This window comes from Otolemur garnettii, unplaced genomic scaffold (assembly GCF_000181295.1).
Source record: "Otolemur garnettii isolate 467f Iridium unplaced genomic scaffold, OtoGar3 scaffold00013, whole genome shotgun sequence".
Lineage (NCBI taxonomy): Eukaryota > Metazoa > Chordata > Mammalia > Primates > Galagidae > Otolemur > Otolemur garnettii.
Genome location: NW_003852408.1, coordinates 481,351 through 498,556, shown reverse-complemented (window position 1 = coordinate 498,556; position 17,206 = coordinate 481,351). Strand labels below are relative to the sequence as shown.

Here is a 17,206-nt window from a genome sequence, read left to right as displayed (position 1 = left end):
CCCGCCACCTTAGGTGTACGTGGCTGGCGCCTTAGCCGGTTGAGCTATAGGTGCCGAGCCTATAACATTTTTTTCATTGGTAAAAGGAATTCTTGACAGGTGGGCATCATCTTTGGGTCTGAAATAACAAGGGAACCTAGAGACTAGGAGCTGGGCTTGAAGGCAAAGGGCACAACATCAGGCATGTCTTGGGCTCCCTGTCCAAGGTGGGGCTGGCTTCTTAGATCCCAGTTAACAAGAGGTGTTGGAGGATAGTACTGGACCATCTGGCCATGTTCTGACACACACGGCATGATCCACATCCTGGTTAGCATCTCCTGAGCCCGCCTGATAAGGGAATGGGGTTGGGAGAGGCTGCTGTGCAGGAAGCAGCTGTTGGGCACTTGCTCTATGTCCGATTTGTGAGTGTGACCTAGACACAGCCTGGCACTGAAAGGAGTCCTCTGTCATTCCTCCCTGGGAAGTCCAGGCAGGGCCGAACTGCCTAGCTGCCCTGGAAGATCCTGCCTGAGGGACTGAGTTGACAGAGCCCACCCTGCTGACTGCTCTCACCCTGGTATGGGAAGTGGCCACATTAAGGACTGGCTGCTAGGTGATGGTTTTCATTTCAGAAACTATCAGCAAGTTCCGCCTTTTTCAGAGATGGCTTGGCTTTGGTTACTGTTAATGTTAGCTGTGTGGTTCAGGCATTATCTGAATGGGCTGTTTTGTGTGTAGAAATAGCAGTCGGCGCACAGGACCTGCTGCGAGACACAGCGAGCCCGTGCATGGTCTGTTGGAGCAAAGGAGTCTTTAACCACCGCCCCCCATTTTGAGGCTCAGGCTGTGGTGACATCTAAACCCACTGCCTATTTCTTTTTAAGCCCAGTTTAAAAGTGGAAGATAAAACCTGAAAGCAGTGTTAAAACTAAAAATAAACTTCAGAAACACTGGGTAAAAGAATTTTAAATCTGATCCACTTAAAAGAACTTAGAAGTGATAAAAGTGAATGAATGCTTATAGGAGGCCAAACTCTTTGGGGGGCAGAGGTAGTCAGTCAGCCTCAGGCAGGTGCAGCTGAATTGCCGTCAGAATGACAAGCAGAAGTCTAAGAGGCAAGCTCAAATACAGACAAGAGCCAAGGAAAAAACACCCCTTCCCTCTGTCCATTAGTGCAGCAGTTTCATTCCATTCTTAGAAATGAGTCCAGAGAAGAAAACTATACGTTCATCAGTGCTTATCATAGCACATCTGCAAAGACTTGGAGAAAGGGAATTGACACTCCAGCCTTGTTGAGTCCCTCCTAAAGCAGCTGGAGAATGTTCCTTGCACAAAGCTCTGAGGCCCAGGTGTTCAGAGCCAAATCAGCAGGACCCCAAGCGCTGTGAGTTTCAGCTGTCACATGAAAAACTACTTCTGCTGTAAGGTGAAAAGACCCATGGGTTAATTTTTAGGAAGAGTGTTAAATGCACATTTAAAGTATGTAAAAATGAGTGTGCAGATGGGCCCTGACTTAAGACTTTTTGACGAAGGCTGGGTTTGTCAGGACTTGACCCCAACATAGATTGAGGAGCATCATATTTAATGTAAGGTTTGTTGCTGGAACTTCCTTGATCTTACCAAAAGGTAAGTGGGAAGTTTTCACATGTCTGCAGCACAGCTGCCACCTGGCGGGCAGCAGTTGTAAGATGCTGGATGTTTCAGAGAGGTTTAAATGTGGGATAAATGAGTCTTAGAATCCATGCCGATTTCTTCCATTGAAGAGGGGAAGTATATGTGGCCCTAAGTTTTCTCTTTTTGTACTAAGACAGGGTGGTTGCATTGAGAATAGCGGAGAGGTTGGTCTCTAAAGTAGCACTGAACTGTGAAGTCTCATCTCTGGGAGTTGGAATTGGAACCCAGTAAATTAGCAGTTGTACTAAGTGTATTAGGGTCTTTAAAAGGCATTTTGTACTTAGAAAACATCAGTGAATACCTTTTGGGCCTCTAGGGTTCCACATGCTTTCGTACAGAGGTCGATGATGAATAGTAAAAGGGCTGAGGCCCAGACTCTCTCCCTGCACCCTCACGGTCCCCAGCTGCCTCTCCTCCATCAGGCTCCAGGAGTGCTGTGGTGGGCGGAAGGGCAGCTGACACTCTGGATGTCCCCATCCTGTGTTCCTTGGTGAGCCCAGAGAGAACGCCGTGGTGGGTATCCAACAGCTCGGTCACAAAAGGGATCTGGTGGCGGGAGTGCAGGTGTCTGTGGCTCTGATCTGACATTTTCAACTGAGACCTCTGACTGAAACCTTCCGTGGGTTTTGGTTATTTATATAAAGAGTCCTGATGTTTCCTTCTGTAAATTGTGCCTGCACTGACCCTACTCATCTGACTTTAAATACGAAACTTCCTTTCACTAGCGCAAGGTAAAATCCAGGCTGTTTAAATGTTTTAATGTTATGTAATCCAGGCTCAGCTAGAAAGCTCCAAGAACAGTGCAAGGTGTCTGTAGTGGAGCTGATTTCAAAGGGGTCCTTTGAAACAAGGGTAGCTCCCCTACCCCTGTTCTGAGGCTGTGGGGGCACATGACATTGGTGCTAGTGATGGTGGATTTTTGGTTTTAATGTTATTTTTAGTGGGAGATTTAGTCTGTTGGTCTTCATATTTCACCTCTAGGCAATGCCCAAAGTAGTCTCAGTGTGAAACATGTGACCTCTTTGGTTGAGACTCTGAATAAAACAGTGCTTCACGCCCCATGTTTCTTTTCCCCTGCTTTCTCACCACTTTGAGTGTTCCTGATCGTATCTCAGGGTGCTTTGAGACGCTGGCCCTGGGATTTTAGACGCTGTGATGCTACGCCGGAGTAGGTGGCGTGTGGAAGCCGTGGCTCACTCAGGCTGTGTCCTCTCTCCCAGCACACGCTCACAGGACACAGCGGGAAAGTGCTCTCTGCTAAGTTCCTGCTGGACAACGCCCGGATTGTCTCAGGAAGTCACGACCGGACTCTCAAACTCTGGGATCTACGCAGCAAAGTCTGTGAGGAAATTCGGTCTTTCTGTGCTGATACTTAGACATTAGCTTGAGGGGGTTGTTCCCAGGTCTGAGTCTGCACTGGGGGTGATAGAAATTGAATTTCAGGTGTGATTTCACATTTAGAGGGTGCTGAGATAATGACAGGTATTCTTACGTCAGGCCTCATTTAAATGAGTGATTCTGGGCACTTGGTGCTTGGAGTATAGCAAAGTTGTAGACACAGCCCATAGGGGCCTCTGCTCATTAACCACGTTTCCTTTTCTTTCAGGCATAAAGACAGTGTTCGCAGGATCCAGCTGCAATGATATTGTCTGCACAGAGCAGTGTGTAATGAGTGGACACTTTGATAAGAAAATTCGTTTCTGGGACATTCGGTATGATACCCAAAAGCTTGCAGGAGAGGCAGACAGTCTGTTTTAAAATCTCAGGAGATGGCAGAAATTAGCTTCTGTACACCATTCCCTTACTATTTACATCGGTATGCTTTACCGTCAAGTCGACTAGACTTTGACAGTCGTTGGTTGGATGTGCACTGTGCACTGGGTACTTACTAGCTGCTGGGTAAGCAAAGATGAGGGGCTATTCCTACTTGTAGGTAATTTTAAGTGTCCTGGAGAAGACAGACAAAAAAAGTGAGTGAACAGTGTGCTGACGTAGACACTGGGACCTTTGTCCAAGTATGTTAAAGAAAGCCTCTTGAGATTGGCCTGGGGAGGTGAGGAGGCATCCAAGAAAAGCTGCTTAGAGGCCTTCCCGACAAGAACAGCAGGGGGTTGGAAAGCCGTTGCCAGATGCTTGATCCTCTAAGCCATCAGGGGTTCAGCAGGGAAATGATTACTCTGCAAGAGTCTACTAGATGGCTTCAGCAACACTTCAGGAGGCCATATTAGGGAGCAATCAATCAGTAAGGAGTTAATAAGGACCTGAATGCGAGGCAGTAGAGGAGGTGTGGAGGGAGGGAATCGATTTGAGGGCCGGTTTGGGCAGGGCTTATTGACAGGTTGGAGGCAGAGGACAAGGAAGGAAGGAAGGAAATAGCAAGGTGGAGATTGAATGAGGACAGAGTTAGAGTGAGTGTGTGATGAGTGTTTTTGATGTGGACATTAATTTGTGGTTTCTAATAGACATTTGGATAAATAAGTTTTTAAGAGGTTGGAGGTGGAGGAAAAAAATCAAGAGTCTTCAGTGAACTGGAGGACTTTGAAGACAGAGTGGTCATCAGAGTAGTCACATAAGCAAGGCAAGGGCACAGTGATTCGGGAGCTGTCTGAAGAGGAGGGGCCCAGGGGAAAGGAAAGCTGGGCAGGGGGGTGCTGGGATGGGAGCGTCGCACGATGCTGGGGGGGGGCGGGAGCAGAGCATCTGTGGCAGAAGTCTTGGGCTGATTACTCTAGAGGTAGTTGGTGATCTGATTGAGCAGAGGCAGTTGGGCCAGAAGCCCAGTTGCCCAGCAGGGTGGCAGAGAGAGGGAAGTGAAGGACTTACAGGTGCAGATGGTGCTTCGGAATGTGGCTTGGGTCCAGAAAGCCCTGCCATGATGCTTGTAGCTCCTTGACACTGCTTCAACTTTTATAATCTTTGGTTAGTTTTTAAAACCTAAAGTTGTAACTTAAAATGTGAAATTTTCGCGTTAAACTGGGTGGTAGCTATCTCGTCCTGAGGAGGTGGAGCAGCTTACTTCAAGCTAACGTTTAGCAACAATAAGGTAAACTCTTGTTTATTAAGGTGTGAGTAAAAATATCATTGAAAGCTAACTCTGGTGAGGTCAGCACCTCCTTTGGCTGTGAATGTCACCGAAGGGCCCTGTCGAGGGTGGGTTAGCTGACCTGGGCGCGGATGGGACACAGAAGAGAATTGGGAGTAGACAAGAGGGCGGTGTGTAGTGCACAGGCTCTGTCCTGGACTCCCCAGTTCCACACTTGGAACGGCCACACTGGGGTCAGAGGGCCCCAGATCTAACCTGAGTGTGGCGGGAAACCTGCCATAGACAACACAGGTGAGCACACGTGGCAGCAGGCCTCCAACTCAGGGCTCTGTGCCAGCTTTATCCAGAAGTTAGAATTAAAGCATTGAACTAATACCAGTTGGATGGTGGCCCTGGTTAGCTCATCCCAATCGGAAGCTCTGATTTTCACTTTAAACATGAACAAGGAGATTTACCAGATTCAGAGTTCTCATACTGAAAACTACTGCCATAGGGTCTGTTGGTACAGTCTGTTGGTAAAAATAGTCACTGGGTTTAACTTAAGGGTCACTGACCTTAGAGTATCACGTTCTAGTTACATTATGCTTTTTCTTTCCTCCATGGCATGCTATCCTGGTTAAAATGAAGTTCTGACCTTTTCATATTCCATTTTCTCAGATTTTTCATCTCTCTCTTAGGTCAGAGAGTATAGTCCGAGAGATGGAGCTGTTGGGAAAGATTACTGCCCTAGACTTGAACCCAGAAAGGACTGAGCTCCTGAGCTGCTCCCGGGATGACCTGCTAAAAGTTATTGATCTTCGAACAAATGCTGTCAAGCAGACATTCAGGTAACTGGAAACATAGTAGTTTCCTGAGGGTTGTGACGTCTGGAAGCCTCCATTCCTGCTTTCATCCATGCTATGTGGCTCTCTGGTGACAGTGTCCTGTTGTCTGTTTCAGTGCACCTGGGTTCAAGTGCGGCTCTGATTGGACCAGGGTTGTCTTCAGGTTAGTGATGCCCCTTACCGCGCAACTTGGTTCTTCTCAGAAGTAATGTGCAGGGTGAGGCCAGAGTAACAAAATAAAGCCGATCCAGCTGTAGGGACATGCGGGGCACGCTCTGATGTCTGGGGACACGGGAGGGGTCATAATTCCTTCTGGGCAGGAGGACCATGAGGATGCTGAATTGGGCATGGGGAGTTAACAGCCTTCTCTTCCTGCCTTCTCCAGCCCTGACGGCAGTTACGTGGCAGCAGGCTCAGCTGAAGGCTCCCTCTACATCTGGAGTGTGCTCACAGGGAAAGTGGAGAAGGTTCTTTCAAAGCAGCACAGGTAAGAGGGACCCTGTCATCTCTCTTGAGGTTGTGGGCCAGGCCCGTACCTTGCTTCCCTCCTGATATCATGTCTTCGGCTCACACCTCAGTCAGCCTCATGAGGGCAGCATCCACCCACTTGCTCAGCTGACTCAGCTGGGTTTGTGGAGAGAAGCTGGGGCTGTTGGCACAGCAGACCACAGTCACGACAGAATATCTGGGTTTGGAGACAGGGTTACAGACATGTCCCTGTCTCTGTCGTGTACTAGGTCTTCTCCTTCCCCTTCTCTACTCTCCTTCCACCCTCTCTCCCTCTCTCCCTTATAAGTTCCTTTTGTTGGTAAACTGGCTTGCCCCAAACACTTATTTTCATATGCCTTTTTTATCTGGGTGCCCACCTGGTAGGCATCCCTAGGCCTACTCTTTTCCTAGCTTTGTTCTGTCCACACAAGCCTACCTGCTATTTGGAACACAGACCCCAGTTTCCTCCAGAGCTGTCTCTGCACCTTCAGGCAGCAGCAGCTGCTCCTCACTGGTCCAGGTTCTCCTAGCTTTTGAGAGGCACATGTAATATCTCTTGCAGCTCACTCAGAGGTCACCCTTGAGGCAGATGTGGTGAGGCTTGGCTGCCAGAGTGGCCAGAGCCCCTGCCTCTGCGTGGGCGAGTGCTGATGGGGAGCAAGATAGAACGTGGAGCAGCCCTGACTCGCTGAGTACATGTGCGTCTGGTGTGTGGCTCACTGAGACTCAGCACACATGTTCTAAACCTTGATGCTCTTCTCATCTCTCCTTCAAAGCTCCTCCATCAACGCAGTCACCTGGTCTCCCTCTGGCTCACATGTCGTCAGTGTAGACAAAGGATCCAAAGCTGTGCTGTGGGCACAGTATTGACAGGGTTCTCGGGGCCCGGGAACCTCAGCACCCTTCTCCAGAGAATCGTGAGGACTCTGCGGCCATGTCCTGGCGGGCAGTGTGCCAGGCATAGCTTTGACTTTCCAGAGAAGAACTTGAGCCGTGTGGCTCAGTGGCCTCCTTTGGACGAGATTCCTGAGGATTTGACTAAGGTCTCTGCTGGCCTGGAAGAATAACACTGAACAGCTCTGACACTGAGTCCCTTAGCAGAGGTTTGGGCTGTTGGCTCGCGTGGGAAACACTACTAGCTCTGACCTCCATACCTCACTAGGGGGGGCACAGGGCCCCCAGGGTCTCCTCTCTGGACAGCAGTGCCAAAAACACCCCACACGTCCAGTGTTGGTTCCCTGTGCTCTCTCCCGTCCTTCCAAAGTTGGTTCTGGCCTAGTGCATGTCCTGTTACCTTGGGGCCATTTGCCCAGTGAACTTGCTTTAAGCATTAGATTAATGGAAACTCCAACACAGGGCCTGTCCTGGCTCTGGGGGATTGTGGCCCTTGCTGCTAGGCTGTGGTGTTATTACAGGGCTCTTGTTCTGAATGCACCTTGTTCCTGCTGTGGTTCCCCTCTGTCTCTTCAACTCTTCAGATCTTCTGCCCTCCCCCCACCCTCCGCACCCCAATTCTAGTCAAGAAATAAATCGCAGCTTGGTTTTTTTAAAAAAATTTTTCAGAGGAGAGGAAGTATGACAACCTTTGCCAGGGAAGTGGGTTTACTGCAAATACCCAGAAGGTTCTTGCTAGTGTTGGGGCTCGAGGTCTCCAAACGTGTTCTTTTGGATCTGGCGAGTCCTGCCGCTGCCCTTCCACCAGGCCTTAGTGTAGGAAGCCCATCCTGGGAGCCAGAGCAGTGTCATCTTCCCATTTCCGGGGCTGCGATGAAAACTGGGGGCCAGGGGACATTCATCTTCACCTTTTGCCTGTGTATAAACTTTTAGTTCTTGGGGTGTCTGAAACACCAGTGTTTCCATCACTTTTTAATTTGCACTTTAACTGTTGTTCTTCCACACTTGTTCTCTGGGCACTCGGGGCTGTGAATGCTGGAGCTGGTGAGAGGAGTGAGAAGAGCGAGTGGCCTTCCTGCCAGCGGCCAGGGCTCTGCTCCTCCCCTTTGCCCTGCCTGCATCTACCCTCTTCGGTTTGCCCTTCAGAGAACCTGTGCTGAGGAGAGCCGAAATTCACAGGGCACAGCTTTTATTTATTTGATTATATTGCCCAATAGAACTTGATTGTAAATAAAAAAAATCTGTTATATACTTTTCAAACTCCACGTCTCTTAGTGATTATTGTATTTTCCTTTGCCCCTAACAAAGGGAAAAGAAAGTTCTTTCTTTTGCTTTCCTGGTATGTCTTTGTTTTTAAGTGGTGGATAATACTTTCTGAGGTCTTTTACTCTGTCCCACAAATGATTGCTCTCTACCCACGTCCTACTGCAGTTTCACATCATGCGCAGATCGTAACCAGAACTGCAGAGGTTTCTTCACAAGTTGGCTGCCTGTGGTAGCCGAGCCCAGCACACAGTCTCCTGCAGTTTCTACACTGAACTCTTCTGGGATTTTTGGGAAATGTGTTTCCTTTTGGCCTTGACCGTCTCTTTGCTAAAGAGGCGTGAATTACTTCATTGAGGAGTGATCTATCTGTGGCAGCTCAGACACCCCACCCCTTAGCCCAGCAGCTTGAGTGAAGGTTCCATTATGATCTGAAGCCTGAGGCAGCCAACACTTGAGAAAAGCTAAATAAACACTTTCAAAGTGGTAAGTGATTCTCAAAAATAGGCCCCCAATAAGTGTTGCAGTCGCCTCAGGTTATCCTGGTTTTGAGCTTGGAGGGAAGCGTAGCTGTTCTGTTACTCATCTCAGCTCCATCCCATCCTACCCTGAAAACTCTTCTGTCCCTTAACTGTCAAGAGTAAGCTAAAGGTAAGGGGTCTCGCAGCACTGGGGAATATGACTTTTTGTTTATTCCCTGCTCAGCACATCAGCAGAGGCCCTCCTAGTTGCTGTTTCCATAGTTGGGACAAGGGCCGAGGGTAGGTTTTTAATTTCCCAGGTGGTTCCCCTGTGCAGCCCACATGGGGGGAGGGGTGATTGTCTCCCAGGTAGTCAGAGCTGATGGGTTGTCTTGATTGTAAATGTCATCTGTTATAAGACCTGCTTTGATTCAAACACATCTCGGAACTTGTGGATTAAAAATACATATTTTTTTTTAGACAGTTTCACTTTGTCCCCCCCTGGTAGAGTGCCCATGGTCTCATAGCTCACAGCAATCTCAAACTCTTGGGCTTAAATCTATTTTGCCTCAGCCTCCCAAGTAGCTGGGATTACAGGACCCACCACAATGCCTGGCTATTTTTAGAGATGGGGGTCTTGCTCTTGTTCAGGCTGGTCTTGAACTCCTGAGGTCAAGCAGTCCACCTGGCTCAGCCTCCCAAAGTGCTAGGATTATAAGCATGAGCCACTGTGATCGGCCATTAAGAAAATGATAATACGGGCGGTCCCTGTGGCTCAGTGAGTAGGGCGCTGGCCCCATATACTGAGGGTGGTGGGTTCAAACCCAGCCCCAGCCAAACTGCAACAACAACAAAAAAATAGCCAGGCGTTGTGGTGGGTACTTGTAGTCCCAGCTACTTGGGAGGCTGAGGCAAGAGAATAGCCTAAGCCCAAGAGCTAGAGGTTGCTATGAGCTATGACGCCACGGTACTCTACCAAGGGTGACAAAGTGAGACTGTCTCTTAAAAAAAAAAAAAAAGGATAATACATTTTCCTTAGATCATTTCCCAATATGGTGTGATAAGTCAAGTTCCAGGCCTTACTCTTTTTTTTTTTTTTTTTCCTTTTTTTGAGACAGTCTCCCTTTGTCACCCTTGGTAGTGCCATGGCATCATAGCTCTCAGCAACCTCAAACTCTTGGGCTCAAGTGATTCTCTGGCCTCAGCCTCCTGAGTAGCCAGGACTATAGGCGTCCACCACAACACCGGCTATTTTTAGAGACAGGGTCTCTTGCTCAGGCTGATCTCAAACGTGATGAGCTCACGCAATCCACCCGCCTTGGCCTCCCAGAGTGCTATGATTACAGGTGTGAGCTTCTGCGCCCAGCCCCAGGCCTTATTAAAGCACATACTGTTCACACATTACCTTCACCTTCCATCATGTATGTGGCAAAGCCCACCCTGCGTGTCTCGTGTCGTGGCCCAAGAAGTTTGTGGCCCTCAGACACAAACCCTCTGAGCTGCAAGGGTCTAGCCCAGGCCTCAAGGGCCGATTGGCTGGAAATTCCAGTTTCCGAAGCTTGTAGGACTAGCCGACTAGCCATGTGTCTCCACCTCCGAAGCACAATGGGGCTTTTAGTCAATTAGACATTTTGAAATACGGACTTTCCATTAGGAACTGGCATAGAGGCAGTAGGAGACGAGTGGTGGGGATAGGCTCCCTGGCACCAAGACTGCTCGGTACAGCAGTCACTTTTGGTTTTATGAGATGTCTTGGATAGTAAGAAAGTGAATTGTCTCAAATCCTATAATCTGAATTGTACCCCATTTCACAAATGGGGGAATTTCATGGCTGAGCAAGAAGTTGTCCTTATCTTAGAGTCCTGATTCCAGGTTGGCACTGCCGCGCCAGGCCCACAGGGAGAGGCGTGACACAAGGTACACATTCTTTAGGGACAAAGACAAGTTGGCCGGCTCCTTACATTGTCTTCTGTGTCCTACTTCAGTAAGTCCCACTTCTACTAGAAATTTCTGTTTCTCATCCAGTGGACTTTGGAAATCATGGGTAAGTTGGGCTATGTCTGTGTGCCTAGATTCAATAGAAGTGGCTGCTATTGAAAGATGGGACTTGGGTCCACAAAGCGAAGCTTAGCAGCCTCATTTCTCAGCCTCTTTCTCTGACCTTGGGGAACTCTGGCTTCCCTAACAGGTCTCAGCTGGTTTCCATCTGTGCCTGACCTGTTCACTCCAGATCTTTCTTCCATTTTCTACCTGCTCCAACCATTCCTGTGCCCCACGATGAATCTTCCCCTGGGCCACGCCCCCCTCATGTTCTCACCCTTGATTGGCAGCACAGCGAGAAAGTCCAAGTCAGGAAACACCCAGACTGAAGGAGGCAGCCCATGCTGTGTGCAGTGACCCTCAAGGTGCTTTTCCCCAATTGTGTTTTAAAGCAATCTTCAAACATGCCACGTACCTATAATTCAGCACACATTCCCACACTGACAGGGGTACAAGGCCATGATAGTGCCTACCAGAATTATGTGAATTCACTAGGATCGCCCACTATGCAGTCCGTGTTCACATTGTCCTGATCGTTGCAATGGTGTGTGAATCAGCATCCAGTTAGCTTTTGCTATGTAACAAACTACCTCAAAGTTTAAAACACACACACACAGTTTCTTAGGATTTTGAGCTAGCCTGGTTGGGTTGGGATGAATGGCAGAGGGTAGCCTCATATCCGGCTGTTGGCATGCAGTCAGCTGGGGGGTGGGGTGGGGCAGCCCAGCAAGAAAGCAAGCATCAGTGTGTAAGCCCTCGCCATGGTTGGCTTAACTCACTGCTTGGTACAGGCAGCCCTGCTGCAGTGTGGGCGCTCCCCAGAGGCATGGGTGCAGGAAGGGACACTGGGATGGCCATCTTGGCAATCAGCCACAGTAGGGTCTACGTCCTATTCTCCCATCACGTGAGTCTATTTATTCTAGAATAGCAACTCTTGCTGATGTTTACTTAGTGTTCCACACTGGATTTGGTGTATGTTTATGTCTCAAGTGGGAAACAGCCCCCCACACTACTAGTGCCAAGACCCCGGGAGAAGATGGAAGATGAATTCGAGTCTTGGGCTTCATTTTCTCAGATAACTAGTGGGGAGAGGATAGGCGGGTGTGCTTGGGAGCCCGTGGTGGGAAGACAACTGCAAACTGTGCTTTCTCATAAGCCCGAAGTCCTGCTGCCCCCAAGTGTTCACACCCAGATGGTTCAGGAGTAAGTGAGATCTCAGGAGTTCTTAAACCTGATCAGAGTGCTTGGCACATGATGGGTCTTTCTAGTAGAACTGAATCAGGCTGGGCACAGTAGCTCATGCCTATAATCTCATTACTCTGGGAGTCTGAGACTGGAGGATCCCTTAAGCTCAGGAGACCAGCCTGAGTAAGAGCAAGACCCCGTCTACTGAAAATAGACAAATTAGCCGGGTGTTGTGGCAGGCACCTGTAGTCCCAGCTACATGCGAGGATGATGCAAGAGGATTGCTTAAGTCCAGGAGCTTGAGGTTGCTGTGAGCTATGACACCGCTGCACCAAGCCCGGGTGACAGAGTGAGACTCTGCCTCAAAAAAAAAGCTAAACCAGTGAAAAACAAACCAAACAGTTCAAACCATAACCAGCTGAAAGGAAGATAAAGAGGGAAGAAAAGTCGTTTACAAGTGTAAGAACAGTAAAGGTAGATGTTGTGGGACGTTTTGCTTTATAGTCACACATGTACACACTAGGCTGTGTTGAAAGTGTGTTGAAATTTACTGATTTGAGGTCCGTGTAACATAAACCATTTTAAAGTGGAATTTAGTACAGGTACAATATAGTGCAGCCACCTTCTCTAATTCAAAAAAAAAGAAAATGATACCAGTGTGTTTGGACTTTTGATCCATAGCAGTGGATCTGAAGAAAAGTGTGGCCTTTCCCCAGGAAAAGGCGAAGCTACCCAGTTTCGCACACAACCTCAGGAGGCTCCTAGGCCCTGAAGCCCATTTGCAGATCCCAGGAGAAGGACCCTGGGTTTTCAATTGGTTCCACATTCTTCTGTTGAAGCAGCACCATCAGAACCTCCTGTCAGATGGGGGGTCTGGGTGGCATGCGTGAAGGATAAAGAAGCACCCAGACATCCTAGCCTCACCTCTGGGGGAAGACCAGAGAAAATCTTCATCAGAATCCTCCTGCCTCTATCCTGCACAAGAATTCACCTTAAGAGCTCACCTACACATTCCGAGAATCTTCCCAACTGCCAGACAGGGCAGGCGGTGGGATCCCATTATACAGATGAAGAAAGGAAATAGTGAGGCTGAGGCACTTTCTTAGTGTGGCAGTGGATTCGTCAGTGGGCCATAGAACCCAGGGCTCCTCTGGGGCCGTTTGTACAAAATGCTCCCATTACACAGAACCTAGAGTGGAGTACCACTCTGAGCATGATCCCTCCAGGGGGACATTTGAAATCTGTCAAGGGGTAGGACCCCAGGGTCGTAAGAGGGTTTCAATAGCCATGAGGAATGAGCACCTTCTAATCATGAAGAAGTCACATGGGAAGGTAAGACTACTCTGGAGCAGCAGAGAGGTAGCAGTAACGCAGAAGTAATGATTTCCCCATCCTTCAAAGCATTCAACAACTTGTTGGGGCTGTTACAGAAGAGATCCTAGTAAGGGGTGGAACGGGGATGAAGTGATTTTTTAATACCTTGAGAAGCCCACTGGATTACATGTATGGTTTCAGGTATTACTAGCACGCCTAACCCTGCACAGTTCCTCTGGGGTTTACATCGATTGGCTAAGAGATACATGTCAGAATTAAAGTAGCTTTTAGAGGCCCTGATCCCTGGCACTCTTCAAAGTTGCCTCAAACTTCCCGTGTTTTCTGTTTCATTAAGGCTAGGGGACACACGGTTTCCGTTCTGTAGCTATGTTCAGTAGCGTGTGTCCACCTTCTGTGTGCATGTGCCCTAATAAACCCTTAAGACAACAACCCCCAACCCAAAGCCTGTAAGCCTCTTAGCTTACTGTCCCCTCATCTGCACCCTACAAGCTGTGTTTAGTGTTTGGAGATGAAACACAGGGCCCGGCTCTAGAGAAACAGGTATTGCTATGTTCAGTGCTTCCCAGACTTTGGCAAGTCATAGGCCAGTTTATTTTGAAAAGAAATGCAGGGGAAAGTTACCAACTTTTTATAATTACCAAGTAAGAACTTTTTTCTCAACTACTGTGCACTCTTATTTTATAAAAAGAAAGGGCATTTATATTCCTATGCTTCAGAGCTGCACTCTGAAATATTTATGAGTGAAGTGTCATGATGTCTACATTTCCTTTCAAATGTTTGAAAAGGAAAAAACAGTAGAGAGACATCGATGGCTGCTGGAGAAAAATGTTCATTGTCAAATTCTGGTGTTGACTGTGTGGGTGTTTATTGTGTTATTCTTCCAACATTGGGGTGCTTTAAAATTTCACAATAAAATTCTAGAAAATGAAAAGTTAATGACAGAAGGCAGATCTGTGAAGCCTGAGACTGGAGAGTTGGTGGAGCAGTTGACAGAAATGGGTGCCAGGGAAGTTCTGGAATGTTCTGTGGCTTGATCACAGCGGTGGTTACACAACTGTATAGAATCACCAAGACTCACGAAGCTGTGAGAGGGGAAGAAGAAGGATTGATACCAAAAAACCGAGAATCCCAGAATCTTAAAAGGCAGTGCTTTATAATGAATAAATTTGTCTCTTCGAAAAAAACTCACAAGACTGACCTTATTTTTCTTGTTTCTTCACCAAGAGAAAAAAAATCACCAGAGGCTGAAAGGTTGGGAATGACATTTCCAAAAAAGGTGAGATCTGTCGTGCTGTCCACCCCACATCTTCTCACCTGCCAGGTATTGGCAGGTCAGTGACTGAGCTTGGCCGGTCTGGGGCCTTCTGGGACGGAGCAGCCCAGTGCAGTAGGAGAGCAGGGACTCCTGGAGCACCTACAGCTGCAGACTGGGCCCGAGTCCTGCAGCCACAGCTCAGGGAGCCCTCTGAGAAGAGCCCCAGCTACTTTCCTTTCTTTTGTCTTTGTAATTTTAAGGGAAGAAATAGATACCCTGACATTTCCAGCACACAGAGACGTTTGGGAATGTTTGCTCCTTGGTGCATAGGTACGTGATCATGTGTGTGTCTGTGTATATACAAATGTGTACAAGTATCCGTACGTGTCTACACACAAATACAGTCTGAGTGTACTTACAAAATGTGAACACATGACACAGGGCATTCTGTAGCCTTCTCTGTTCAGTCACAATCTCTACCTTCCTGTTCAAGCAATTTCATCTTAACCATGTTCAGATCATCCCAGTGGACCTGGAATGTCCTGGACCTCCTGTTTGTCCCATCTGAGGCCACACAGTGATTCTGGGTGTTGAGTCCCTGGTGTCTTTAGTATGTCCTGTTCCTATGGCGTTGACTTAGGGTTTTGTCTGGCAGCTCTCTTGTGTCATTTAGCTATTCCTTGCATTCCCCATGAAATGGTGATGTCTAAAGCCTCATGGGTTCAAGTTCCCACAGGAACACGTCACATGCGGCTGACAGCACTGATGGTGCTAAGATGAACCCCTGGATCTATGATGCACCTTGTGGTGAGACCAGGGTCCCTGTGGCATCACTTTCATGCATGCCTGTCTTGTGAAATGTAGGTTTTACTGTCCTTCAAATACAGTGAGGCCAACAGATCAGGAGACAAGAGCCATTCCCATGAGGAGGGACTGGCTGTACCCCACAGCCCACAGTGAAGCGCTGGGGGAGATTGAGGAGGGAGGGAAACATGAGTGAGAGTCTTTTTTTTTTTTTTTGAGACAGAGCCTCAAACTATCCCCCTGGGTAGAGTGCCATGGCATCACGCTCACAGCAACCTCCACCTCCTGGGCTCAAGCGAGTCTCCTGCCTCAGCCTCCCAAGTAGCTGGGACCACAGGCGCCCGCCACAACGCCTGGCCATTTTTTGGTTGCAGCCATCATTGTTGTTTGGCAGGTCCGGGCTGGGGATACGAACCCGCCACCTTAGGTGCATGTGGCTGGTGCCTTAGCCGCTTGAGCCACAGGCGCCGAGCCTAGCGAGAGTCTTTTTGTGGGTTTTGTGGGGAGGAATTGGCCAGGCAGGAGAAGTAGGCTTAGGGTTGGCCACACTGAATAATTCCAGCCAGCTTGAGCATTTGAGTCATCACTAGTTGTTGGATACCTGACCCAGAGGGGACTGGGTCATCATGAGGGTGGCCTAGTGTGGAAGAGCCTGATGAGAGCTGGAGGCGTGGGCCCTGAATGGAGTAGTTGGTATAAGATGGTTGTTTACTGTCTCTGAGAATTGGGTAGTCTTGGGAGGGGCCATCTCTCTGGAGTCAACGGTGCCCAAATGTCAAAGTATCAGAAATACAAAAAATAAAAATGCATGCAATCAGAGTTTATCAAATGATTTTTTTTTAGGCCAGGGCATGGTGATTCCCACCTATAATCTTAGTACTGCAGGAGGCCAAGGTGGGAGGATTACTTGAGCCCAAGAATTTGAGGTTGCAGTGAGCTGTAATGACATCACTGCACTCAACCTGGGGTGACAGAACAAGACTGTCAAATAAAAAAGTTTCAAGTTGGGGGCAGGACACGATTGTAAGAGGGACTTTACCTAACAGATACAATCAGTTTCTTAAACCCTCAATGAATCTCCAACAGTGAATTAAAAAAAAAAAGTTTCAAGAAATATCATTCCTCTGGTGCAGTGGCTCATACCTGTAATCCTAGCACTCTGGGAGGCTGAGGCTGGTGGATCACTTGAGCCCAAGAGTTTGAAGTTGCTGTAAGCTGTGATGCCACTGCATTCTACTGAGGGCCACAAAATGAAACTGTCTTAAAAAAAAATTCATGATTCCATTTATGTTTATTAACTACCATTTCTCTCTTTAAACATTTTTTCCCTTGGAAATAAAGAAGCTTTGCCAATTTTAGGCAACATTAAGGAATAATCACCAGTCATTAACACTGTTGCAATCCAGAGACTTGATTTGCTCCTAGGACATAGTGAGGACCATGTTCTAGACGCTGGAGATGGGAGAGATACGGAGCAGTAAAGGATCTCCACACGCCTGGAAGTTACATCCCAGCAGGTCCTGGGGGCAGGGGGAGTGCAGAGACTAGACAACAAGCCGGAAAACTTCCTCGTATGTTAGATGGCGACTACTACAGGGAAGGAAAATGTGAGCTGAGTCGGTCACAATGGGGTGTACGATGGACAACACTGAAGCAAAGACTCAGAGAAGCTGAGGGAGTGGCCCTCTGGCTGTCTGGGGAAGAGTGTTCTGGGAGGAAACAGAAGGACAAAGGCCCTGAGCCAGGTTTAAGGAAAAGCAGAGCAGCCACTGGACTAGAGCAACGACGGTGAGGGAGAGCGCAGTGAGGAAACGGTCAGAGTTACAGGACTTGGCGGGCACTGTGCAGACTTAGATGGAAGCTGCCGGGATGTGGTGACAGCTGCCAACACCCCAACTGTCAGGAGAGGCTTCCTGCATATACTGCTTAGTTCCCTGGTGAAGTTCACTGTCCCTTCCAT

The 17,206-nt window shown here is 48.3% G+C and overlaps 1 protein-coding gene and 1 non-coding gene across 3 annotated transcripts in view; both read left to right on the top strand.

The window, feature by feature from the left end:
- ATG16L1 (autophagy related 16 like 1) overlaps positions 1–8,168 on the top strand; it is a 41,320-nt gene extending 33,152 nt beyond the window's left edge. Inside the window, exons 13-18 of one of the 2 annotated variants that reach the window (XM_003784850.3) lie at positions 2,874–2,994; positions 3,260–3,365; positions 5,374–5,523; positions 5,636–5,683; positions 5,906–6,007; positions 6,786–8,168. In XM_003784850.3, coding sequence (XP_003784898.1) covers positions 2,874–2,994; positions 3,260–3,365; positions 5,374–5,523; positions 5,636–5,683; positions 5,906–6,007; positions 6,786–6,879 — 621 coding nt within the window. In that variant the 3' untranslated portion in view covers positions 6,880–8,168. The remainder of the gene's footprint in view (positions 1–2,873; positions 2,995–3,259; positions 3,366–5,373; positions 5,524–5,635; positions 5,684–5,905; positions 6,008–6,785) is intronic. The other variant, XM_003784849.1, reaches the window with a different exon arrangement.
- LOC111723609 lies at positions 1,993–2,255 on the top strand. Its single transcript, XR_002772112.1, has one exon.
- Positions 8,169–17,206: the final 9,038 nt, after the last annotated feature.